The 26,471-nt window shown below is 42.2% G+C and overlaps 2 protein-coding genes across 2 annotated transcripts; both read right to left on the bottom strand.

Moving 5' to 3' along the window:
* Positions 1-9,589: 9,589 nt before the first annotated feature.
* LOC123808865 (peroxisomal succinyl-coenzyme A thioesterase-like) lies at positions 9,590-12,290 on the bottom strand. Its single transcript, XM_045823756.1, has 3 exons — positions 11,572-12,290; positions 11,106-11,308; positions 9,590-10,288 (listed from the first exon to the last, which is right to left on the bottom strand). The coding sequence occupies exons 1-3, from the start codon at positions 12,212-12,214 to the stop codon at positions 9,683-9,685; spliced, it is 1,452 nt and encodes a 483-aa protein (XP_045679712.1). The 5' UTR covers positions 12,215-12,290; the 3' UTR covers positions 9,590-9,682.
* A 4,264-nt stretch (positions 12,291-16,554) lies between these two features.
* On the bottom strand, positions 16,555-23,713 carry LOC123808582 (acyl-coenzyme A thioesterase 1-like). The gene is given in 4 exon segments (XM_045823339.1): positions 16,555-16,734; positions 16,736-17,173; positions 20,268-20,470; positions 23,110-23,713. Coding segments are annotated over 4 exon segments (1,410 nt in total). The 5' UTR covers positions 23,699-23,713.
* Between the last annotated feature and the right edge of the window lie 2,758 nt (positions 23,714-26,471).

The following is a 26,471-nucleotide window of genomic DNA, read 5'->3' as shown; positions in this document are numbered from 1 at the left end:
TATTCTCATTATCTCTGTTCCTGTAACTAAAATCCCCTGGAATTCTTGAACATTCCTCATATCCAAGGTTTTGGGACTCAGACATATGGTTTCTCCAGAAGAATCTGGTATGGTAATGAAGAGTTAAAGGGACTTTGAGAATCCTCCCTGTTTATGCCTGAGCCGTGACCTTCATTAGAAAAGCAAATACAGTGTTGTCTCCCAGGTAGAACTGTCCCTTCTCCTCCAGAGATTAGTACATTTTGATCTTTAGCTGTCCCCTTGGGAGAATTGGCCCTTCTCCCAAAGGGAACTTACTTGAAATCACACAAGGCCCTTGGCATGTGGCTACGTTTGTGTTATGATTAAACATATTTAATCATAACCTCCAAAGTGAGACTTTGGAATCCCACTGGAGGGAAGGACGTTTTGGTTGGAACTGTTCCCAGAGGAACCCGGACACTGCTGCCTCTTGGGATTCCCCAGCATGGGTGTTCGGGTATAGGTAATTTCCCATCTGGTGATGTATGCTCTTGATTCTTGCTTTTCTTTCTGCTCTCACTTAACTGCTCACCTTTGACTTGGGATCTTTATTGTCTGCAAATCCGAACCCCCAAATTACAGTAAGTGGCCATGTTCTCATACGTGCCCCTTAATGGCACATGTAAAGGTCTAGAGAGAAAGGACATTAGGGCTACATAGCTCTCCCTTTGAGAGACCACGTTCTTCATCTTTAAGGGAAGTCCCTACATTCAGAGAGATTAAGTTGAATAAAAGGTATAATTTTCAAAACAGCCACTTGCTGTCTGGGTACAAACACAGTTTCATCCTTGTCCTGGTGAGGCCTCAGTTCCTAGAACTTGAAACTTTGGAAATCACCAAGCTGAGTGTTTTCCAAAAGTTGTGCCCTAGTTGCTTAGTTTCAGGCTGTTACTGGCAGTATGAGAGATTAACTCTTTCAGGTGCTACATTTTTCTTTTAAGATTTTATTTATTTATTTTTAGAGAGAGGGGAAGGGAAGGAGAAACAGAGAGAGAGAGAAACATCAATGTGTGGTTGCCTCTAGTGCTCCCCTCACTGGGGACCTGGCCTACAACCCAGGCATGTGCCCTGACTGGGAATTGACCCAGCAACCCTTTGGTTTTCAGGCCCACATTCAATCCACTGAGCTACACCAGCCAGGGCTATCAGTTACTTTTGTAATTTTATTAAATCACCAGTAAGCAATGACCAGGGAGTCTGACCAAGCAACTGTTGTATGAACAGAAACACTGCTCCATGCTCTCCTACTGACTGGTGGAGAGGGAAAGCTACATTGCTGCTGTTGTCATTCTGTCATTCAGCCCCCACCCTAGCGGCAGCAGTGTAGAAGGTGTACACTTTATTATCCTTTCATTGGTTAACTGAGAAATGTAGACATACATGTTTAATTTACCGAAGTCCCAAGTTAGCAAAATTTCCCCCTTCTTTCTAAATAATACAAGGCCCTGAAAACACTTTTTTTTAATTCAAAAATATGTTTATTGATTTTAGAGAGAAAGAAAGTGGGAGGGGAGAGAGGGAGAGAGAAATATTGATTGGCAGCCTCCCTTATGCTCCCCAACCAGGTATCAAACCCACAATCTAGGTATGTGCCCTGATGACAAATAAAACCCCCAACTTTTTGGTGTATGGGATAATGCTCCAACCAACTGAGCCACACCGGCCAGGGCAAGGCCCTGAGAATACTTTAAATTCAATCACTTCCCCTCCTAACTGATATGCTTTTGTTTTCATATAGTTTATGTCTAGCTTGTCTTATTTAACCTACTAGACATTATTATTAGATTTTGTAAAATTTTATTTATTGATTTTAGAGAGAGAGAGGAAGGATGGAGGGAGTGAGAAAGAAACGTCGACTTGTTGTTCTACTTATTTATGCATTGACCGGTTGATTCTTGTATGTGTCCTGATGGGGGATTGAACCTGCAACCTTGGTGTATGGGGATGACATCTAACCAACTGAGCTACCAGGCCGAGGCTATCTCTGAGTTCTTGACTTTGGTTTTATTTAACTTCATCATGAAGTCTCAATGCAGATTTTTTAAAAATCTTGTTTGAGATTTATAGAGCTTTCTGAAATTGAGGATTGGTGTTCTGTGTCAGTTTTGGAAAATTCTCAGCCATTGTTCCTTCAAATACCACGTCAACCCCATTTCTTCCTCCTCTTTCTCTAGAATGCTACCTCCAATTAGACTTGAGTTAGAGCTTCTTATACTTCTATACCATTTAATTAAAAATATAAAACATTTATAACAGCGTGTATTTTAAATGATCTTTAATATTTTCAATATCTTCAGTATTCTATGCTGCACTTATGTGGTTTATAGGTTTTTAGGAATGGTGAAGTCAACTTAGAAACAAAAATTAGGCACCATGAAACCACAATTTTTAATTTCTTAATAAAATGATTAATAATTTCCATTTTTATTTAATTGTTTTTAAAGATAGATCTCATGTGCTTTACCTATTTTTTAAATTACTTATTGATTTTAGAGAGAAGAGAGAGAGAGAGAAACATTTGTTGTTCCACTTATTTATCATTCATTGGTTGTTTCTTATATGTGCCCTGACTCAAGATCAAACCCACAACCTTGGCACATGGGGACGATGCTCTAACAAACTGAGCTATGTGGCCAGGTTATAATTTTTAAAAATGCACCAATACAGTATACTCTCACCAACAATGTATGGAAAGGACTCCCTTTCCCAGATACTTTGCCAATTCCATATACTACTGATATCTTAAAAATGTTTTATGTCAGCCTAAATAAATAGGTAAACTGAGGCAAGCTTTAATTACCAAAAATTCCATTTACTCAGGAATGGCAGAGGAATTACAATTCAGGAAAAACAGGCGAGTCTGTTGAGAGTTTTGGATGGGTTGTATTTATGGGCAAGGAATATAAAGGGAGGGAAGTCCAGCCAGCAGCCAAGCAGTAAGATCATTGGCTTGAAGATGGGAGGATTCTTGGCGGATGTTCACTGGTCAGGAGGCAAGTCTTCTGTGAAGAAAGTATTTTGCAGGAAATCAGTATCTCAGTTCAATTCTCTTCTTCTGAGAGTGCATGTGTGAGATTCTCCATTTCCCATCCTCCAGTTTTATTTTAGATTAAAATACCTTCACATTACTTGTATAATTTTTTTTTAAGATTTTATTTATTTGCCCTGGCTGGTATGGCTCAGTGGATTGAGCGCCAGCCTGTGAACCAAAGGGTTGCCAGTTCGATTCCCGGTCAGGGCACATGCCTGGGTTGCAGGCCATGGTTCCCTGTAGGGGGCATGAGAGAGGCAACCACACATTGGTGTTTCTTTCTCTAAAACTAAATCTTTTTAAAAAGATTTTTATTTATTTAGGGAGAGAGGGGAAGGGAGGGAGAAAGAGAGAAATATCAATTGGTTGCCTCTTATATGCTCCCTGACCAGGGAATGAACTTGAAACCCAGACATGTGTCTTGACCAGAATCGAACCAGTGATCTTTCATTTTGCAGGATGACACCCAACTAACTGAGACACACCAGTGTTAGTAGGGTCTGTATAGTGTTTTATAGAGGAGGAAGTTTTGCTACATCCTCTTCCAACCATGTGTTTTGACAAGGTCTGAACATGGAAAGAGGGCATTCAAGGAATCCATCTTCCTGGAAGAGAGCATGGCATACAAAGGGGGGGGTAATTTTTCTGGGGATTGCTTTTAATAATTTCCTTGCTAATATTAATCATGGTCTGACTTTGTACCCTGATTCCCATAAGAACAGGCCATGAGAAGAAAAAGTCTCGAAGTGAGTCAACGATGAACTTTGAGGGAAATTCTGAAGGGACAACTAGTTCTCCCTAGACTGTTGAATCATGCCCAAATTGTTTTAAACAAGGTGTTTATAAACCTGAGTAAAAAATTATCCCTGATTGTTCCCATAAAAGAATTCATGAATCAGTTACAATAGGTTGAATTATTGGTGGACTTTCCCATGCCTGTTTCTTACCCATAGATACAAAGAGTCTTTCAAGAAAACAAGAAAAAAATTATATAGACCCCTACCCACAGCCCAGGGATACCCCTGGGTAGCATATTGGATTAATGGCAAATTATGGTATCCCCCAAAAGGAGCTAATAGTCTCCGGAGGGTTCCAGATCCCTCATTGCCTTATACAGGAGCATATAATACAGGTGGCATTAGAATGGTCAATAAGGATGGAGTCCAAGTGCCTTATAATAGTCTAAATTTCATGGAAAGGCTAGCTCGAAGCAGACCTCCCTGGTGTTTATGAACTAAGGAACAAAAAGGGTTTACTGTAGCTGGATTTCCTGTTCATCTCTCCTTACACGTTTGTTTTGGTGATTAAAAGGTGGTGGGATTGTTAGATACCTGTATTTCAGGTTTATTGATTCGCATAATTCCAATGGAGTTGTATACAATACTTTCTTGACCAGAGAATAAAATCCCCTCTAATGAAATAGCCCCTGAATGTCTAAAAGTTGTTGGAGTAACAGCCCTGCCTTTACCTTGAATAGGAATATATATCAAGTAGAATTAGACAAAGAAATAAGAAAAGCTGGTTAACTATTATAAATTAAGCACATAGAAACAGTTACCAGGAAGTCAGAGTCCATGGTACATAGAGAAATATTTTAGACAGAAAAGGTAAATAGCTAAGTTAGACATCACAAAGGCCTTATAATAAATTTCCTATAACCTCTATTCAATCTAGCGTATCCTTTTGCCCCAGGACAAATTCTGAGAACTTTAATAAACAATAAGATATTCAAATTCTGTATGTACAGCTATTTTTTAATTGTCTGATTTATGGCTCTCCCAGCCAAAATAATCTTTGTTTAATATAATTGAATCTATGGGAATTTTCGTATTTTTCCTGGTTACTTTGTATTGATTTTTTTCTGCTTCACCTAACCGCAAATGTCAATCACTGCTAAAAACGAAAGTATAAAAAGCCTGCTTGTACTTGCAATAAACGGAACAGAGCATCACTGTCCTCTGAGGCGTGTCGTCGTCTGTCTCCCATCGCCGACGCCTTACCCACCTTTCAGGAACCCCTGGACCTAGCTGCGGCCAGACCGCAGCCAAGTTTGTCTTTTTTTCTTTTCTATTAATAGCCTTTATTTTTTTTGTTGTTGTTTATTTTTTTATTTTGCAAGCTTTATCATCTCTGCCTCAGTCTACTTTAAGTTCAGTGAGTAGTCTAAATAAATAATCATTAATCCTTTTTTTTTTATCTCCCTAAACCCTCTTCTGCCTCCTCCTACCCCCCTTCACCATGCTGTCCTCTGTGTCTGTGATACAACAGTTTTTGGTTTAGAAAAAAATTGAGTGGAGAGTACACTCAATTTTGAAAACTCAAAAATGAATAAATAAAATTCTCATACAGTGAATTCTCATTACAGCCACTCCCTACATATACATACACACTTTCCCCCATTATTTACATCTTGCATAAGTGTGGCATATTTGTTACTCGGTGAGCTATTATTGATATATTACTAACTGAAGTCCATCATTTACATAAGGGAACAATCACTCTTAGTGTTGTACACTCTTTGGCTTTAACAAAAGCGTAATGACATGTCTACACCATTGCAGTATACACAGAATAGTTTCGCCACCTTAAAAATCCTGTGTGCTCCATCTATTCCTCCCTCCCTTTCTCCTCCCGCAGCCCCTGACAACCACTAATCTTTTTTACTGTCTCCACAGTTTTGCCTTTCCCCGAATGTATCATCATAGCCTTTTCAGATTGGCTTCTTTCATTAGCAACATGCACTTAAATTTCTTTCATGTCTTCTGGTAGCGGATAGCTCATTTCTTCTTATTGATCCACAGTGTTTCATTGCATGGATGTACCACCATTTGTTCATTTATCTATTAAAGATCATCTTGGTTGCTGCCAAGTTTTGGCAATTATGAATAAAGCTGCTATAAACATCTTTATGCACGTCTTTGTGTGAACATAAATTTTCAGCTCCTTTGAGTTCAACCAAAGGAATGCAATTGCTGGACCGAATGGTAAGAGGATGCCAAACTGTCTTCCGAAGTGGCTGTACCACTTCGTGTTCCTACTACCAGTGAATGAGAGTTCCTGTGGCTCTGCATCTCCATCAATACTTGGTGTCAGTGGTTTGGACTTTAGTCTCCCTAGTAGGTGTGTTGTTTGAATCTGTTAATCCCTGACATAGGGTGTTGAGCATCTTTTCATGAGATTATTTGCCATGAGGTGTCCAATCTTGTGCCTTTTTTAAAATTGAATTTTTTCCTATTGTTGAATTTTAAGAGTTATTTGTATATTCTGGATGCCAGTCCTTGATGAAATATGTGCTTTGCAGATTTTTTTTTCACACTCTATGATTTTTCATTCTCTTAACTATACTTTTAAAACTCAATTCATTTGAGAGAAATTTATTGGTACCTACTATGTACTAGATGCTGGGGATTAAAAAATAAGTAAGATACCCTTTAGATCTGCAGGGACCTCACAGTCTAGAGGGAAAAACTGAACAATAAGACGTAAGTACAGACCCGTCACAGGAGCTGCAACACGCAGGTACTTAGAACATAGACTGGGGAACCAGGGACACAGTGGTCAACACTACATGTCGTGGGTCAGAGAGATTCACAGAGGAAGGGACAGCTTATGTAAAAGCAAGAAGTCTGACATGTCTGGAATGTAGTGTTTTAAGAGGGGAACAGTGAGAGATGCAGCTAAGAGGAGCAGGAGACAGATCATGGAGATTTTAAAGATAAGTATGCATTGTCAGATTTGGAGTTTAGAAAAATTACCTTGGCATGAGAGTGAAGATGATTTGGGAAAAGGTTAAACTAGAAGACCAAATAGGAGAAGAAAAAAAAACGAGTGCCCACACTGAAGTATGGCCATGGTTTACATTGGAGATAATTCAAAGGAGGCAGTATCATCAGGTCTTACCAACGGGGGGTATGTGGGGGAGAGAGGAAACAAGTTGGTAATCAACAATCACTTGTCTTTTTTGCTTCTCCTGAATGCATTTTGCTATATGTGTTGACTAGTATGTTGTTTCCAGTAGTAATGATGGGAGAACTTAAGAGGTGGAAAATTTTTACTTTTAAGTTATAGGTAATAAGCTTAGTAATGAATGCATGTAAAAAGCTATGTTCCGGCCCTGGCTGGCGTAGCTCAGTGGTTTGAGCGTGGGCTGGGAACCAAAGTGTCCCAGGTTCGATTCCCAGCTAGGGTACATTCCTGGGTTGCAGGCCATAACCCCCAGCAACCGCACATTGTTGTTTCTCTCTCTCTCTCTCTCTCTCTCCCCCTCTCCTCCCTCCCTAAAAATAAATAAAATCTTAAAAAAAAAAAAGCGCTATGTTCCAGGGACTGGAGGTAATACCCACCTTGTCTCCAGGAGGACTTTTGTGTCCCAGGAGGACTGCAAGGGATCAATATGGCATCTGAGCCACTGTACTCCAGGGAGAGACAGCTACAGCCCAGGACAGGGATAAGATGAGAGGATGCTAGGAAACTTGCAGGACTGAAGCTTTTATCTGATTAACGTTTTCCTTGAATTCCAAACCCCTTACCTACTTTTTTATTCTCATAAAAAAGGTCATCTTGAGATGAAGTATAAGACGGTCTTTTACGGTACATAACCTGCCATCTTCTCAGATCTCCAGACATCTGAATAAAGTGCCCACAATATTCAATCCTTGTCTCTAATTACTGGTTCTGGTAGTGACAGGCAGCTCAAATGCCGATGTTCCTAATTTCAGTAAGAGCTTATTAATTTCATTTATAGTCTTAATTTTAGATAATTGCCTTTAGACAATACAGATTACAAACTGTGGGAATGAGTTCAGTTTCCTAATTCCAGTTTACATAGCTTATATACCAGGTTTTGAATGGTCTGGAATTAAGGTGTGTTTATGTGATTTAATAATTTCAATTATACACATACATACAAGAGCATATGTCTTAGGTCATGATGTAAAATGTATTTTTTTCCTGTAGGTAATAGCGAATAAAGTCAGAAAAACATTGAAGTAAAGGATGTTTATTATTGTCTGATATAAGGTACTACATCTACAGTGTTAGATCACAAAAATTTCCCTGTTATAAACATGTTATATACATGTTTAGGCTCTCAACTCACTGGTGTCAGAAAATTAATTCATTTTATAACTTGTATTATTGTTGACCATTCTAATAAATATAGCAATACTTCTTGATTCCACTTTTGGGTATATATGCGAAGAAACCCAAAACACTAACTTGAAAGAATATATGCACCCTCATGCTCATTGCATCATTACTTACAATAGCCAAGATATGGGAGCATCCTAAGTGTCCACCAATAGGAGAGTGGATAAAAAAGCTGTGGTGCAGACCTGACTGGTGTGGCTCCATGGGCTGGGCATTATACTGCAGACCAAAAGGTTGCCAGTTCAATTCCTCCTGGTCAGGGCATATGCTTGGGTTGTGGGTAACTGATCGATGTTTCTCTTCCTCTCTTTTTCCCTCCCTTCCCCTCTCTCTAAACTTCAATAAAATCTAAAAAAAAAATTTTAAAAGCTGTGGTACATATATACAATGGAATGTTACTTGACCATAAAAAAAGAAAGAAATCTTACCTTTTGAGACAGCATGGATGGACTTAGAGGGTATTATGCAAGTGAAATAAATCAGTCAGAGAAAGACAAACACTATATGATATCACTTACATGTGGAATGTAAAGAACAACATAAACAAACAAACAAAATAGAAACAGAAAACCAACTGATGGTTGCCAGAGGGGGAGAGGAGTTAGGGGACTAGGCAAAAAAGGTGAAAGGATTAAGAAGTACAAATTGGTAGTTACAAAATAGTCATGTGGATATAAATATAGCATAGGGAATATAATCAATAATATTATAATAACTATGTATGGTTTTAGGTGGATACTGGAAATATCAGAGGCAACACTTTGTAAACTATATAATTGTCTAACCACTATGCTGTACAAAATATTGACTGTGGCTATAAGTAAAACACACATACACACCCACAACCACTATGATACAGGAAAAGAAACACTTCTCTGCACCCTTTTGGCCAGTGAAAATTCTACCCTGCTGTCAGCGGTTGAACCAAGAGCAAAAACCGCATGGTCATTCTCTACCAGTGATGGAAAAAGTAACTCAGTATTTGCTCAGCTTTATGTTTCATCCATGGCTTAAAGTGTTAAGTAAAAGAAAAAAAATCTACAAGAAAACATAAATTTTAGCAGTGAAGATGCTTTTTACTTTTTTGTTGGGATCTTCTACAATAGGCATGTTACATTAGTAAAATTAGTGAAAAAATAACCTATTCCAAAAAATTACCTAAAAGAGCCCTGGCTGATGTGGCTCAGTGGATTGAGTACCAGCTTGCAAACCAAAGGGTCACTGGTCTGAATCCTAGTCAGAGTATATGTCTGGGTTGCAGGCCAGGTTGCCAGTAGGGGGCAACCACATATCGATGCTTTTCTCCCTCCCTTCCTCTCTCTCTAAAAATAATAAAATCTTTAAAAGAAAAAGTTACCTAAAAGATATCATTAATACCAATGACAGGAATTTGATATCATTCAGGGGACAATTTATTCGCATACAATTATTAAACACTAGAATCTGATCTTGTATCTCGCATGTCAACCACAGACCAATGCATTACAACTTGGGAGAAGGTCCCTTGTGGGTACCTACAAGATGTGTGTAGAAGAAGGTCAGAATATGCTTCCAAGCATCTACCTGGGCCCTAGAATGAGCCCTGGGCTCCCCACCCCACATCACAGGCTTTTTCATTAATATGTGCAGGGAAGCTGGGCATATGGGGAAGTAAGGAGGCTCAATGTAATGCCCAGTCCCAGGGTAAGAGATGATCTGGGGTTTTTCCTTTCCACGGGCCTGTAACCGTTCAGAGGCTATTTGGGCCAATAACTCACTCCTCCAGTTATGGTCATCCTGACCAACGATGAAGAGGATAGGTCCCTGAGCCTTCTCTATTGGAATCATGCAGGGGTTTTCACACTTTCCTACAGGATCATTCAGCACATCCACAATGTCCAGGAGGCCTGAGAAAAGTATCTTGCTTTTCCTCATGTCGTAGCCCAGCGGTGGGACATGAGTCTCCTTGTAGCATATGGCTCTGTGTGTACTAAACCCAGATCCATTGATGGACACTGTAGCTGAGATGTTCTTCAAAAATGAGGCCATGGAGAGACAGATATCAGCCCCTGCAGAAATGCCCAGAAGGCCAATACCGGGGCCCCTTACCTGGAAGAAAAGAAGGGAGAAGAGTAAAGGGTCAAGAACCCACCACACAGAAAAATGTTTTTTCTAAATGCAACTAGATGTGCCTCTAGCTTTAATTTATGAACTGGGCACAAGAGAATCCAACTAAGCTGATAGGAGTTCCTTCCCACATAGTAAAGAATATCGGGCTGGACACAGCAAATAAATCTTGCACTCTCGGGCAAGTTTGGGAATTGGTAACACACATTCCAGAGAACAGTTCACTAGAGAACTATTGTGGAGTCACGGCACCTGCCGATTTCAGGTGGGTATAACCGGAGTCTCAACAAGCTTGAGTGTGGTAACTCTGTGGAACCATGTTCTGTTTCAAGAAGTGAAGTATTCCACAGACCCCATCTAAATATGTTAGCAAATGATTAACTTCATAGAAACAAAGTCAGATTTTAAAGTCCAATTATGCAATTCTTAGCTTCTGAAATGGGTGGGCAAGTTCTGATCAAAATCTGAGAACATACTCTGTTGTCAGAAAAAGACTGAAAAACAGGTAGGCAAAGCAAACAAATTAGAAGCTCCATGACATAAGAAAACTTGATGTTTTCTTAAACATCAAGTTATTAAATAATTCCTATAAATAAAATACCGCATATATTTTATGATTTAGTCTGCACCATGAATCCATCTGACAGAGAAAGTGGAAATAGTCACATAAAGTCAAGGAAGTCTCCAAAAGAAATCTCTGAAAGAACAGTATGGCAGCACCTGGCACAAGCGAGTGCAAAGCGTCACCCTCTGGAGATATATCTAGGGAGCACGATACAGTAAAGGACATTAGCAGAACCTCGGGGTGTTGAAGCATGTAGCACAGGGCTTCTTCAAAGTAGTCCAGATTTATGTCGCCGAATGCCTTGGGGAGATCTTCAAAGTCATAATAAGCTAGAGCCAATGTGGCAAAGCCATTGCCAGCCAGAAGGCTTGCTCGATATTCCAACAGGCCCCCTCCAAGACCAAAGAGATCAATGATTCCAGGGAAAGGTCCAGGTCCTGGAGAACGGAATATTGTAAAGGGAAGGGAATATTATAAAGGGAATATTATAAAGGGAATATTATAAAGGGAATATTATATAATGCAAAGATTTTTGCTTTCCTTTTAGGGATCTTTCTAATTTAGTGAGTTCCTGTAAATCAAAGGGAAGAAAACACCTCCCTGAGCCACTACTGAAAAGGAAAACAAGTTCCTTTAGGGAAGAAAAAATCAACAAGGTCCCTTCTCATTGATGAGTTTACCCCAGGCAACCCAGGCTCACCAGGCGGCAAGAAGAGCGTGGCGCGTACCCGGCCCGCTCGCACCGGCTCCCGCCGCACCCCAGGTGCAAGGAAGTCTCGCAGGTGCACTGCCCGGCCCAGGAGACGCCCTCCCTCGGGCTCGTGGCCGTCGAGCACCTCCAGCTCCACGACGAAGGGCGTCTGCACGTCCCGCTTCAGAAACTTCCAAAAAGGCTTCTCGGGCTCCAGGGCCCAGAGGAGCCCCATGGGCTCGAGCCCCGCGAAGCTGCCGCCAAGGGCTGGCACGCGCATCAGGTCCAGCTCGCCGCCAGCATCCGCGCAGTAGCGCGCGTGGGCCCGGAAGAGCGTGCCCTTCTCGTCGCGCAGGGACGAGCGCAGCGTGACCCGCTGCCTCTGAGCCAGGCCGCGCACGACGATGCGCACGGGCTCGTCCCAACGGCAGCGGCTGCTTGGGTACAGCGTCAGGGTCGCCGCCATTCCGGCCTCGCGCAGCTGCAGACTGTTCGGCCAGCTCGGAGGCTGGGGGCGGGGCTGGAACCCAACCCCGGCCGGTGGGGAGGAGGTGGGACTCGAGTTCTCGAGCTCCCAGAGCGATTGGCTGCTGAGTGGCCTCTGGAGGCGTCTGGGTTCATCGATGCCTGGGGCCACGCACCCCGGACTCATCTGCGGTAAAAGCACCAGGTGGTTCTCCCGACCGACGGCGGGGACGGCGGGGAAAGGCTGAGGTGTAGGTGCGGCGCTGGACCCAGAGGATACTTAATAGCATCGGACCACTCTCGCTTGTGGAAGTGAACGTTGTTGAGTAATCGATTCGTGGTGAAACCAAGAATGAGTTTAGGTAGAATTCCAAGAATTCCATTCCCTCCACTGAAAAGGGTAACTTAAAACAAAGCAAAAAAACCTTTAGTGTATTATAACGTACATACAGAAAAGTGCACGCATCCTAAATGTACAGTTCAACGAATTTTCACATTCCGAACAGACCTGCCTAACCACTCAAATACAGAAACCCTTCCCCAAAGGTGTGTTATCCTGGTTCCAACAAAACGGGTTCGGGTTTTTTCTGGGTGTGTGTGTGTGTGTGTGTGTGTGTGTGTGTGTTTAGTGCATTTTATGGGAATGAACCCTTCGGTGTGTTTTGCCTTTCTGCTTTCGCTCAGTGGTGACACCAAGAACTGTTTCTTTCTGCCAGCTCTGCCATTCGTGGTATGCGAAGGTGGCTGTCAGAGTAATGGGGCTTACTGCTTCTTTGTTCATGTTTGGTGGGCGAGAGAGAATTCCATGCGACTGAAATCACATACTTTCCCCTGGGTGGAATGTTGAGATTGGCTTAAACCAAACACAGATCACCTTCATTGTCCTTGCGTCAGAGTGCAGTTAGCTTTCCCTGAAGGCCACAGGGCAATACCTGAATGAAAATCAGGACTTATAAAAAGGGACACCAGTCATGTATGCTGAGGAAGCACTTGGAAGTATCCCTAGAGCAGTGGAGGAGACCCATTATGATATTGATGGTTTTTTAGAAGTGAGAGCAACAAAAGAAAAAGTATTAAAAGATTTTATTTATTTTTAGAGAGAGGGAAAGGGAGGGAGGGGAAGGAGGGGAGGGAAAGGTAAATGTGTGGTTGCCTCTTGGGCGCCCCCTACTGGGGACCTGGCCCTGAAACCCAGGCATGTGCCCTGATTGGGAATAGAACTGCTGGCCTTCTGGTTCACTGGCTGGCACTCAATCTACTGAGCCACACCAGCCAGGACAAGAAAAGAAAATTTTTAAATTCAGAGAAAGGAAATACGGGATCAGCAGGAGTTATGACTATTACTGGAAAAAAGGAAGTTGGAAATTGACTTTAAGAAGACTTGTTATTTAGATTTGAACAAGGGATTTGACATTAGAAAATACATTTTAGGAAACGAGAAGAAATTAAGCATATAGTAGCAAGATGAAAATTCTCCCTCAGTTTATCTTCAGGTCCCAAAATCAAGTGGAGATGAGAGACACTGTGGAAACAGGGCAGGTGAAGGGGCTCCGGGAATGCTACCCCAAATATGTCATTTTGGCATATTGATTATTTTGAGGTAAAGTCGCTTGAAAAACAGCAGGTGAAAGAAGGGCCCCCGTCCTCTTTTTTTTTCCCCCAGGGTGAAACTCTAACGTGAGAGCTGTCTTCCCTGTATCAGGAAGAAGAAAGAGTCTTATCACCAGAAATAGGAGTCAATGCTGAAGGATCCTGCACAAGATCTTGTTAAAATAATTTCTCTTCCTTTAGTCTCCCTCATATATTTTACTTTTCCACAGTTGCCACTCTGATCAATCTAGTATATAAGTACTTAGGTTTTGCCACTTCTTCATTTTCTTGTGGAGACTTTCTGTCCATGTAAAATAAAATTAGTATTTTTAGGGGTTTTTTTTCATTGTTGTTCAAATACAGTTGTCTCCATTTCCCCCACACACACACCATTCCCCCCACTCCAACCATCCCTACCTCCCACCCTCTATCCCACCCCTGCTTTGTTCTTGTTCATCTGTTTTATGTCAATTTAATTCTCCAGCCCAACCGGAAATCCCTAAGAGGACAGAGGTAAAATTTCTGCCTAGCAAAAGTTTGGTAATGTTGAAATAGTAACAAGAATTGAAATAGAGCACAAATGGATGCTGTCAAAATGGTGAGGAAGAAGTCTGTGTCATATTCCTAGAACCTATTTCTGATTAATGTCTCAACAAGTATGAAGGATACAATATCCTCAACAGTTAGCTCAGTCAGCAGTTTGTCTTGGCACTCTGAACAACTAACTGATGCAGAGAAGAGAAGCCCCCAGAGTGAGGGTTGGCTGACTGTGAGTCAGAGAAAAAATCACGTATTTTTCTACTCCAGGCAGGGAATTGTCTCATTTCTTTTCTGTTAGTCAGCAAATGAAGTAAACTCATTATCTGTGTTAATATCACCATAGAAGTAAGAGAAAAAAATAAAAACAAAGTATTAGACACTGGTGGACTTCAACATGTAAGTAGAAAATGAAAAGTTTTCTATGAAAAACTTAAGAAATTATACTGGTTTGACAGTTTACAAGTCCTTAAAACTCCAATGAGCTGGTTCAACTCTGCCATATTCTCCACAGTTCCCAGTTGGCTATCCTGCAAAGAGCATGGATGGGCTGTACTGGAATTCGTGGTGATACACCTGAAGACCACGACACCGTGTGCGCGAATGTGAACGAACGTACGCAAACGTGCATCCTGCTGGGTGGATGAGAAGAGGCAGAAATTGATGGACACATGGCTCTGGGCCCAAATACAGTGAAGGACCCCAGAGACAAGGGAAGCAGCTTAACAAAGAGAAGAAAGGGGATTTGGGTAAACTGAGCCCCAGCTCTACGTTTACTTCATGAAGAACTTCTCTGAGACTTGGTTTCCTCATGGGTAAAATGAAGATGACACCTCCATTACACAGATTGGCGAGGATTAAGTGACAAGCACGCAGTAGCGTACAAGAACAAGCTGACAAAACAAAAAGCACTGTATTATTTACGGGGGGGAATGTCAAGAATTGCTTTATTTAAAAGATAATTGAGGAAATAACACCATAACCGTAAATTAATTTATTTAAAGTAAAAAATGCCTTAAGCTTTAAGAAAAGTTTCCTTAAGCCTATTATGGTACTATTTATATCAAGTGATATAAATATTCATTTATTCATTTACTCATCATTTATTTTAATAATCACTTATGTAATTCATCTAAATAATATTTTGCCAGCTTTCAAAACAACTAAATCATAAAGTTGATATTTTTGATCAACTAAATCAAAAAATAGAAATGTAATTTGTAATGTATTTGCACTAGGAAAATACTTATTTATCCAAGGAGAAGACATTGAGGAACTGAAAATATGTTTGCTATGAAAACTTTCAGTAGTTTCACATCAAGTAATAATCTAACTAGTAATTTACAGCTAAGATGTTTGCTTCCATTCTTGAAGGAAAAACTCAAATCTCATAATATTTTTTTATATTATATGCTTTTCTTCTATGGTAATCATTTATTAAATCAAGTTAATTATTAACCAAGTTCAACCATGGTAAATAATCAAATAAATAATTGCTGAGCACCGTTATGTACAAGTTACTGTTAACCAGTGTTACTCACTTTTCCTTTCAGAGCTAAAGCCTTGTGTTTTGTGAGAGACTAAAAAGTATGCCTTTTGTACCTGTTGTGTTGTTTGTTGTCATTAATTTTTTTTATTGTTGTTCTATTACAGTTGTCCCAATTTTCCTCCATTGGTTTCCCCTGACCCGCCCCCCATTGTTGTTAATTTTTTATAAGAGTTTATTTAGGGTGGTGGTGAGCAGTGGAAGGGGCTTCATATATGGCAACGAAAGTTGGTCTGACTTTGGGTGGTGGGCACACAATGCAATATACAGATCTTGTATCGTAGCAATGTACACTTGAAACCTATATGATCCTATTAACCGATGTCACCCCAATAACTTAATACAAAATTGGCAAAAGTTTATCTGAGCCAAAATGAGGGCATATGCCTAGGAGCAAGATCTCAAATGCTCCCCATCTATTGTATTTTCTGCAGAATCCCTTTCCTCCCAAATAACTGGAAGGGAAATAGTTTATAAAAATCTTGGAAACTCATTGTTAAGTTCATTTTAACAGTGAGAAGGGAAAAACTCTTAAGTAATTATTAAAAAGAAAAAAACTACAGTCCTAACTAGTGTGGCTCAGTTAGTTGGGCATTGTCCCACAAAGCGAAAGGTCGCTGGTTTGATTCCTGGTCAGAGCACATACCTGGGTTGCGGATTTGGTCCCTGGTTGGGGCGTGTATGAAAGGCTACAGGTGGGTATTTCTCTCTCACATTGATGTTTCTTTTCCTTGCTTTCTTCCTCCGTTCCCTTCTCTAAAAATAAGTAAATAAAATCTTTAAAAGAAACTACACATGCACACTAATTGTAACAGATGTTCCCAAGATTAATTAGCACCAGAGATGCCACACAATCAAGTAAAAGATTACAGTTTTGGTGGGATTATCCCCTTTTCCCCACCCAGGTGTTTGTGGAAGAAAATCTGGAGCTGCTTCCAAGCATCCACCTGGGCCATGGCATGTGCCCTCAGCTCCCCTCCCCAGATGACAGGTCTGCCCACCAAGGTGTGCAGGGAAGCCCGGCACAAGGGAAAAGTAAGGAGGCTCAATGAAGTGTCCCGCCGCAGGGTAACAGGTGATCTGGGGCTTCTTCCTGCCATGGGCCTGCAGGCGTTTAGAGGCCTCATTAGCATAAAATTCACTCCTCCGGTTGTGGTCATCCTGACCTACAAGGAACAGGAAGGCACTCTCAGCCCTTTCCATAGGAATGAGGCTCTTCTGGTCAGATTCTTCCAAAGGGTTGTTCAGGATATCCAAAATGTCTGCAAGGCCGTCTTTGGTCACCTTGATTCGATTTAAGTGCACGCCCACAGCGGGCAGGGTCTTGCCTTTGTAGTGTAAGTCTCCTACAACATTGATCCCTGAGCCATTGATTATGATGGCGGCAGTGATGCCCTTCAGGAACGAGGCCATGGAGAGGCAGAGATCACCTCCTTTGGAAATCCCAAGCAGCCCGACTCCTGGACCCTTTACCTGACATAAGGACAGAGGGAAAAGAATGAGTCTGTGAACCAGCCTACTGTAGCGCCTAGAACTGGAAGGCAGTTGGAGCTGAGCCTGCATCTGGACTCCACCCTCTACCACGGTCTGCACCCGTGGGATACCTACTTACTCTTCCTTCCCACAATTTCTCCATCACCTTTGTTGTGACTTCAGCAACCATGTGGATGATCTACTGAATACTTTGGCCTCTCAGTTCCTTGACCTCCATACCTCCAATGATATTTTTCTCTACCCCACCCGAGCCACCCACTCCCACTGCCAGAACCTAAACCAAGCCATCATCAGTAAGTACCTCAGCTTTAAAATCTCAGCTGCCAGCATTCTACTTTCTAATCACCATCTTCAATACTTCCAGTCTGGCCATTTTCGTGCCACCTGTTTCCACCTACCACGTTTTTTTGCTGTCAGTGTCTCTCTCGTGTTCACTTCCCACCTCATCCAGCTTAGATTTTAGCTTCGTTGTTATTATCCCTCCCTTTCAAGCGCTCTTAGCTAATACCTCCTTTCCTTTGGTCATACTTGCCTGGAAAAGTGATAACCTTGGTTAAATGCATCTGTTCCCTTTCTGTAGGCCTGTATTTGTGTACATGAACATTGCTGGGGAAAAAACACATTTGTGCTGACAGATCTTTCATTTGATGACCACAGATTTCAAACATGCATCCATACTGCCCATGAGTCCTGCCACACTTCACTGTTTGCTTTTCACGTCTCCAAAAAGACAATTTCACGCATTCTCATGTTCTCAAGCCTCTTGAACCCCTCTGTATTTCCCTTCACTTTCACCTCTCCACACTTCATGGGGAAAATAGAAGCTAGCCAGTAGGAACGCTTCCTCATTTTCCCCTGCCAAATCTACTAGTTGGAAATGAGCTCAAGTTCTCTGCCTTCCCTCCCGCTTTCCAAAGAAGTATCTCCGTTCTTATCAAAGGCCACCCCTCTGCTTGGCTTGGGATCCCACCCACTCTCATTCTGATAGATCTTGTTCCTACAGCTACTGCTCCTCCGCCATAGCGTTCTCGCCTGGCTCATTCCTGTAAGTGTACTTCATGCTCTAGTACCTCTTACATTTTAATTACAATTCCTTGACCCCACATCCACTCTGCCATAGTTTTTTACTCTTTCACAGCAAACTTTGGGGGAGAAGCTGTTTGTAGTTGCTCTCCTCTTTCTTGTCTTCCATTCTCTACTCAGTCCCCTCCAGGTTCATTTGGGTTTACACTGTTCTACAAGGACTGATCTGTCACAGTTGCCAACATCCTGGATTGTAAATGGCCATTTGACCTCTCGACAGCAGTCCTTTTTTTCTTCGTGTAGCCTCTACAATGGCACCCTAGACTGGTTTAAGATGTTTACTCTTCATTAAAGTACTAGAAATGAAATGATATTATTATCCTAATTTTTCAAAGAAGGAAACAGAAGCTAGCCTTACAGCTAGTATTTGGTGAAATCAAAACTCAAATTTAGCTCTGGCTGGTGTGGCTCAGTTGATTGGAGTGGCATCCCATAGATGGAAAGGTTGTGGGTTTGATTCCCAGTCAGGGCATACACATAGGTTGTGGGTTCAATCCCTGGGTGGGGTGTGTACGAGAAGGCAGCTGATCAGTGTTTCTCTCTCACATCAATCTTTATTTCTCTCTCTCTCTCCCCACCCTTCCTCTCCCTCTAAAGGCAATTTAAAAATATCCTTGGGTGAGGCTAAAATAAATAAAATTAAAACTCAAATTTAACCTTTCTCTATCCGCTTTTTTTTAAAAATTGCAGCCAAAATAGCAAAACATCAGTAGAACTTGGTGAGGCAGAGAGTCCAGATGTTGATGATGTCATCTGGTCTCCTGAACACACTTGTGCCTGAGCCTAGCCCATGCCACGTGACTTTTCAGTCATGAGACAGTAAGTTCTCCTTCTGCTTTAACAGTTTAGGTTGAGTTTTCTGTTGCTTGAAATGGGAAGACTCCTGATACAATTACTAAAAAATAGCCAAGTAGATTGATTGAGTTTCCATCCTCTTTCAGTCCCTCCTCCATGTTTTGAAAAAATGAGTAAAATTGAAGGGAGGAAGAAAACCGAAAGGAAAAAAGGAAAGAATGGCAAACAGTAGTTAGACTTGAGTTAAATTAACAGGAGGATTGTGTGTTTTTTACAGTTCCTTGTTCAGAAACCTGCGTCATCGTTTCCCTCTGACTTGATAGGCGGCATGGCCCACATTAATCTGTGTCCTGAACCAACCCAGTTGTTCTCCCGGGCTACCCTTAATGTAACGGGCCATAACCGTCTTGTACTTACTTCCACATCTCATTCTAATCCCACTATACCCTATCCCTTTTTGTAAGAGCTCCTGTGCTTCCATATTGTAAAATAATCTTCTGATCCTCTGATATCCTGAGCCTAGAAGCTTCCAAACATTTCTTGGTACCCAGGTTTCTTGACCATCAAAGAACCTATAAAACTTAATACTGTGCTCTCAGAAGGAACACATAGAAGAGAAGGGAGGGTTGCTAAACACAAACATTAAATTGAGGCTGCCTGGAGGCAATGATTCCTTCCCCCTTTCTTTGTACTTCCTGTGAAACCCAGGCTTCCCAGATGTGTTGGGGCTCATTATGAAATACCATAAAATATTAAAATTTAAAATTCCATAATGTCAACTAAGAACTAATTTACTTGCAGGAAATTTATCACAGTAATACATAATTGCATAGAAATTGCCTATGAGAAGTGACTATAAAAGGTAGTGTGTTGGAGGTAGGGAGTGGCTGTCATGAATTTGTCTAGTTCTTGTTGATTTTTTTTTAAAGATTTTATTTTTAGAGAGAGGGGAAGGGAGGAAGAAAGAGAGGGAGAGAAATATCAATGTGTGGTTGCTTCTTGTGTGCCCCCTACTGGGGACCTGGCCCACAACCCAGACATGTGCCCTGACTGGGGATCAAACCGGCAAACCTTTGGCTTGCAGGTGGGCACTCAATTCACTGAGACATATCAGCCAGGGCATAGTTCCTGAAAACCAAGAGCATTTATGAAGAGAAGGCCTAATATGTAGACCACAAAACTGAGAAATTCCAGCCTGAGGGTGACTAAGCGGGTAGTTCACAGCTTCTTCAAAGTACTCCAGATGGAAGTTCTCCAAGTCTTTTGGGAGGTCTTCATGATTATAATAAGCCAGAAGCATCACGGCAAAACCCTTCCCAGCCAGCATACTAGCTCGATTTTCCAGAAGGCCACCTCCAGCTCCAAAAATGTCCACAATCCCAGGAAAGGGCCTGGGTTCTTTGGAAGAAACAAAACACAAAACTAAATTATTCTTAAAACTCTTTGCAGCGATGTCAAAAGCCATTTGCTGCCTATTTGGTAATGTCAAAGTTTTATATTGACAATCAGAAATACTGAAATGCCTCTGGTCTTTAAAAATAATTAACGCACTGGCTGGCATAGCTCAGTGGATTGAGTGCAGGCTGCGAACCAAAGTGTTGCAGGTTCGATTCCCAGTCAGGGTACATGCCTGGGTTGCAGGCCATGACCCCCAGCAACAGCACATTGATGTTTCTCTCTGTCTCTCTATCTCCCTCCCTTCCCTCTCTAAAAATAAAGAAATAGAATCTTAAAAAAACACACAATAAACCCATCCATTTAAAATATAATAATAATACTTTACAATGAAAATAGCAAAATCATTGCCCTCTCCCCCCAGTTGACAATGCCAAATGCCAGTGAGAGTGAAACCCTCACTACATTGCTGGTGGAACCCTCATACATTGCTGGTGGAAATGCAAAATGATACGGCCACTCCAGAAAACAGCTGGGCAATTTTGCATAAAGTTAAACACATATATTTACCATATGATCCAGCAATCTCACTCCTAGGTATATTTACCCAAGAAAAACGAAAACTTGTATTCTCATAAAAACTTGTACACAACTGTTTACAGTGACTTTATTCATAGTCTTCAGTGACTTGAAACCCAGACGTCTTTGAAGTGGTGAGTGAGTATATAGCCTGCAGTGCATCCACACGATGGGGCGCTGCAGCGAAACACGAAGGAACTGCCAGCGCATGGAGCAACTCAAATGAGTCTCAAGTGCATTACGCTAGACAAAAGGCTACCTACTTTGTATGACTCCATTTATTGGATGTTTTCACCACTTATATAAAAAGTTTGTATTTAATATGCACAATTTAAAGAATAATAAAGCAAACACTTTATCTCCAACATTTTTTAACAGTTTTTTTAAAGACCTTATTTATTTATTTTTAGAGAGGGAAGGGAGGGAGATAGAGAGAGAGAGAGAGAAACATCGATGTACGGTTGCTGGGGGTTATGGCCTGCAACCCAGGCATGTACCCTGGCTGGGAATCGAACCTGCAACACTTTGGTTTGCAGCCTGCGCTCAATCCACTGAGCTACGCCAGCCAGGGCTTATCTCCAACATTTTAAAAAAATAACAGTACCATCCACTGAAGGCTCCTGAGTATCTGCGCTCCTTACCTCCCTTTCCATTGTCCTGGCCTTCATTCACTGGATTTTCTTTACCATATCACCATTTATATGTGTACTTTAAACACTGTTTTGTTTAGTTGTGCCTTTTTAAGAATTTTATGTAAGTGGAATGGAACTGAATGTGTTCCTCTGGGACTTGACTGTTTACTCAACACCGTTTTTGAGATTCATGCATGTTGGTTCTTGTGCCTGCAGTTCATTTACACTTGCTGCTGTAAATATACCTCGATTTATTTATCACTTCTCCTATTGATGGACATTTGGGCTGTTTCTTACTAACAGCCCAAATGTCCATCAAAAAAGTTAGAATGATATTATCAACTTTATAAGTAAAAGGTTGTTTCCAGGAATAGATAAATAAATATATTCCTTTTAGCAGTGTGAATTCCTTTTCTTCTACATACTTGTTAACAACAATTGGTAATATTAGACTTCTAAATTTTAGCAAATTTTGAGTGTGTGAAATGTGTAGTTTTATTTTGCATTTCTTTGATCCCTGTTAGGATAAGCATCTTTATATTTTCCTTGGCCAATTGCTTTTGATGTAATGGAAATATTATCCAATAATTTCAGAAGATTTCTAGTTAATAGCAAGAACTATTAACTTCCTCCTTCATTCTAATTTTCTTAAACCTTAAAATACTATGGGAGTTATAAACAAAGTTATAAAATTGAGAAACCTTTTAAGAAATTAAAAACTTGAATCCTCTTATAAATAGTTTTTTTTTCATTACAACTGTCTTGTTAGTCGGGATAGATGGCAAACCAAGGCAGAGAGGGGAAGGAGACACGTCTCACTCATTAATCCAACAGTCCTGAGCATGGTCAGATGTTCTGAAAAGCCACAGGAAAAACCATGATAGCACAGGACCAGGGGAGCCCTTGAAATTCTCTGTGAGTCGTTTTCACTACCGGGAAAGAAAGCCTTTGAAACTGTATATTAATCCCAAGGTCTGGAGAGGGACGAGAAGGGAGAACCTAGAAGCCGGCGAGGAGCATAAAACCCCTAAAACCACTACTGCCGGGGCACTCAGACTTGTGGGGGGCCTGCTGGCAGCTTCTAGCTTGTGTATTTCATAAATAAACTTGCTATCTCATTTCTACTATATGTGTTGTATCTCACCTGAATTCATCTCCTGCGAGCCAGACCAGCACCGAGGAGGGGAGGTCTCCTCTACTCGGTCCTCCCCATAACATTCTCCCTTTCTTTAAGGATAGCTTTTAACTGACCTCTCACTTTTGGAGTGGCAGAGCCATCTTGCCAGCTGGGCTTACTTACATTCCATTCCTGTCTCCTTGATACTTCAAGGCCCCTCTGACATTCCGGAACTTTTGGAGCTACCTCCATCCTCGCGAAGCGGAGGAGGTTAGGAAAAAAGCGGAAAGAAACTGCAACTGGGTTACGCTCACCTGGCGGCAGGAAGAGAGTGGCGCGCACCCCGCCCGCGAGCACCGGTACCCCCCTCACCCCAGGCGCAAGGAAGTCTCGCTGGTGCACCGCCCGGCCCAGGAGACGTCCTTCCTCGGGCTGGTGGCCGTCGAGCACCTCCAGCTCCACGATGAAGGGTGTCTGCACGTCCCGCTTCGCCAGCCGAAGGAGGGGCTTCTCGGGCTTCAAAGCCCAGAAGAGCCCCATGGGCTCAAGCCCCGCAAAGCTGCCGCCCAGGGCTGGCACGCGCATCAGGTCCAGCTCGCCGCCAGCATCGGCGCTGTAGCGCGCGTGGGCCCGGAACAGCTCGCCCTTCTCGTCACGGCGCAGGGACGAGCGCAGCATGACCCGCTGCTCCGGTGCCAGGCCCCTCACGATGATGCTCACCGGCCTGTCCCAGCAGGAGCGGCTCGCAGGCTCCAGGGACACCGTCGCCACCCTGCGAGCAGAGGCCGGAGAGACCGGGCTACCAGGCCTCACCTTCGGAGAACTTGGCAGCAGCGCCCAGCTCCTCGAGCCCCGTTGGCAGAGCCCGGACGCTCGCAGGACAGCGGGAGCTGTGGCCATCATTTAGCGACTTGATTTCAGAATTCGGATCAACTGCACGGGGCTGTGGAGGGAGTTAGGACTGGTGCGGGAGCCTCTAACGGCAGGCTGCCCAGCTGCAGCCTAAGAGCCCAACGGGGCGGAGCAGCCCGCTAAACTGAGCTTGGAGGGCCAGTCCTGCCACTCAGCAGCAAAAGGGAGCAGACACACATGAACTGCACAAAGCCTCGTCGCTGAAAAACTCCCACTGAATTGGAGAGAAAATGTCCCAGTTCTGCCTCTTAAAAGCTCTTGAGCCTGTGCAATGAGCTGGGCCTGGGCTGCCACTGGCACATGGCAGTCTCCAGTCTCCACACGTAATCACCAAGCAGTGCAGGACAAATGGAGTTTAACCACTTTGGTGATAATAAGATAGGTCTTTGAAAACTTTCACCATGGTATTTCATTTGTATTATTTGTGTATGTGCCTCTACACCATGCCACATCTAAGGGGCCTTGTATATCTGTGTGACCTCAGTTTTATCATCCCTTTAGGGGTAACAACAGACAAATGAGATAATAGCTATTATTTTGTTATACACTGGACTCTCATGTTTCATTTAGGCAAACAGTATCTCCTTTTCATCCTGGACTTTTCACCTTTTCTTGCTTTTTCATAAATTATGGGTTTTACCCTGTGGTGGATTTTTTCCATCAAACTTCAGTTCAACCCTCTTTCAAGACCTTATACTTGATTTTATATTCAAAATTTCAAATTTTTTCTTTTGAGGTTTTATTTATTTATTTATTTTTAGAGAAAGGGGAAGGGAGGGAGGGAGAGAGGGAGGGAAACATCAATGTGTGGTTGCCTCTCACATGGCTCCCACTGGGGACCTGTCCTGCAACCCAGGCATGTGCCCTGACTGGGAATTGAACCGGCGACACTGGTTAGCAGCCCGCGTTCAATCCACTGAGCTACACCAGCCAGGGCTACCCTTTTCATTAGAGAAATTGAAGAAACTTTACGGCCCCTGTTGACCTCCAATATATTGTTAACCTAAATTGTCAGGAACCATACAGAAAACCATTTATTTATTTGGGATTTAAAGGAGTCGCAAATTTGGGCACACTGATTCAGGTAGCAATCGCAAGTATCTGACAGAGACAAAAGTCAGGGTTTTTTTCAAAGGCCCAAGGGGAGATCTGCCTGTCATTCATAAAGAATTTGGATTGGTGCTGGGGACAGAAAGGTAACCTGGGTCAAACATAAATGATTGCTGAAGCTATCCCTAAGTAAGAAGTCCATCTCTGTGAGAAGTTGTAGGTGTTTTTGCAGCATCCTAGAATGTAGTTTCGCCCTGTTCAAAAGTTCATTTTCGTCCCTTAAGAACGTACATAAGACCCATATCCTTAATGGCCTCTTGGCTCCATTTTAAAGCTCCTTAACATAAATGACTCCATTTGACAAAATAGAGAGCCAGATACTTCCCCAGCAAAGCGGCTTTATTCAGGAACAAGAAAAACCTGCAACTTGGGACATGCAGTCAAAAAGTAAACCACTGCCAGTCCAGAGAAACAAATGAGAGAAACTCTCCTCTATGGACCTGAGAGGGGCAGAGCATGCCGCTTCCAGTCCCTGTCCCCCTGGCGTGCACTGGGAAGAATGCTCCACCAGAACACGGTTAATTTTGATAGAAGCACTGAGGCCTTTACAATATTAAAGAATATTTCCTTTCATTTGCTGTGGGTCAAGATAGGCAGTGACCAGGTGCACTGGGTATGCTGTGACTGTCTCAAAGGGTGAGAGTTTGAGTTCCAAAGGGGGTAAACCTGAGATTTAGAAGGACCGTGGGCAATGCTTTGGGGTAGGTAATTGGAGGGTCTCTACACATTTTGCCAGTTGAGTTTTGATAATGCCCTTCTTGCATCCAACTAAACCTAGGACTGAGGCACCGATTTGTCCAAGCACCTGATGACTAAAATGTGTTCCCTGATTGCCATGGAATTCAAGAACAGGTCCCCAGGTGGGGATAAACTTTTCCAAAAGCACTTCCTCCACAGAAGAGGCAGTAGCCTGACTACAAGGGAAAGCTTCCATCCAGTGAGAAAACGTATACACCATCACTAAAATGTATTTTTTTCAACAATACTGGGAAGCTGTGTGAAATCCATTTGTCAATCTTCAAATGGTCCATTAGGCAATCTAAAATGTCCAGGTGCAGAGCAAACAGGCTTCCCTGGGTAGTATTATGGGCAAGCGAGATAGACAATTTTTCTGCGGCCTTATTAATTTTTCCCCACCAATACTGATTCAGGAATGTCATCATTCTGTCAGTGGACCAATAGTTGAATGCACGTATAGCAGGTAGTGGGAATTTTAAAGTCTCTAGTATTTCTATCAGGAAAAAAGCCCCACATGGCTATTATAATTAAAAAGGTTTTTAAAATTGTGGTAGCCCACCAAATTCACCATTTTTAAAAGTATAGTTAATTAAGTGCACTCACATGGCGGTGCAACCATCACCACCGTCCACCTCCCAAACTGTTTCATCACCCAAACTCTGGACGCATTAAACAGTAACTCCCTCCCCATTCCTCCTTCCCTCCCCGCGCCCCGGCCCCTGTGAATCCAGTCTCTGTCTCTATAAACTTAACTCTTCTAGGTGCCTTGTATAAGTGGAATCATACACTATGTGTCCTTTTGTGTCTGGCTTACTGCGCTTAGCGTAACTTCCAGGTTCATCTATGTATGTAGCAGGTATAAGAATTTCACTTCAAGTCTGAGTAATATATAGATAAATTTTTTCCCACTCATCTA

This window comes from Phyllostomus hastatus, unplaced genomic scaffold (assembly GCF_019186645.2).
Source record: "Phyllostomus hastatus isolate PE091 unplaced genomic scaffold, TTU_PhHast_1.1 phas_scaffold_501, whole genome shotgun sequence".
In the NCBI taxonomy this organism is placed as follows: domain Eukaryota; kingdom Metazoa; phylum Chordata; class Mammalia; order Chiroptera; family Phyllostomidae; genus Phyllostomus; species Phyllostomus hastatus.
Note: the sequence above shows the minus strand (reverse complement) of the source record. Positions and strands in the feature narration are given on the sequence as shown.

Excerpts from the sequence above, each read along its gene's own strand:
- LOC123808865 (XM_045823756.1), bottom strand. The coding sequence starts at position 12,214 with ATGAGTCCGGGGTGCGTGGCCCCAGGCATCGATGAACCCAGACGCCTC. Across the intron at positions 11,309-11,571 it reads CACGCTCTTCTTGCCGCCTG|GACCTGGACCTTTCCCTGGA; the intron begins GTGAGCCTGGGT and ends TCCGTTCTCCAG. Across the intron at positions 10,289-11,105 it reads ACATGCTTCAACACCCCGAG|GTAAGGGGCCCCGGTATTGG; the intron begins GTTCTGCTAATG and ends CTTTTCTTCCAG.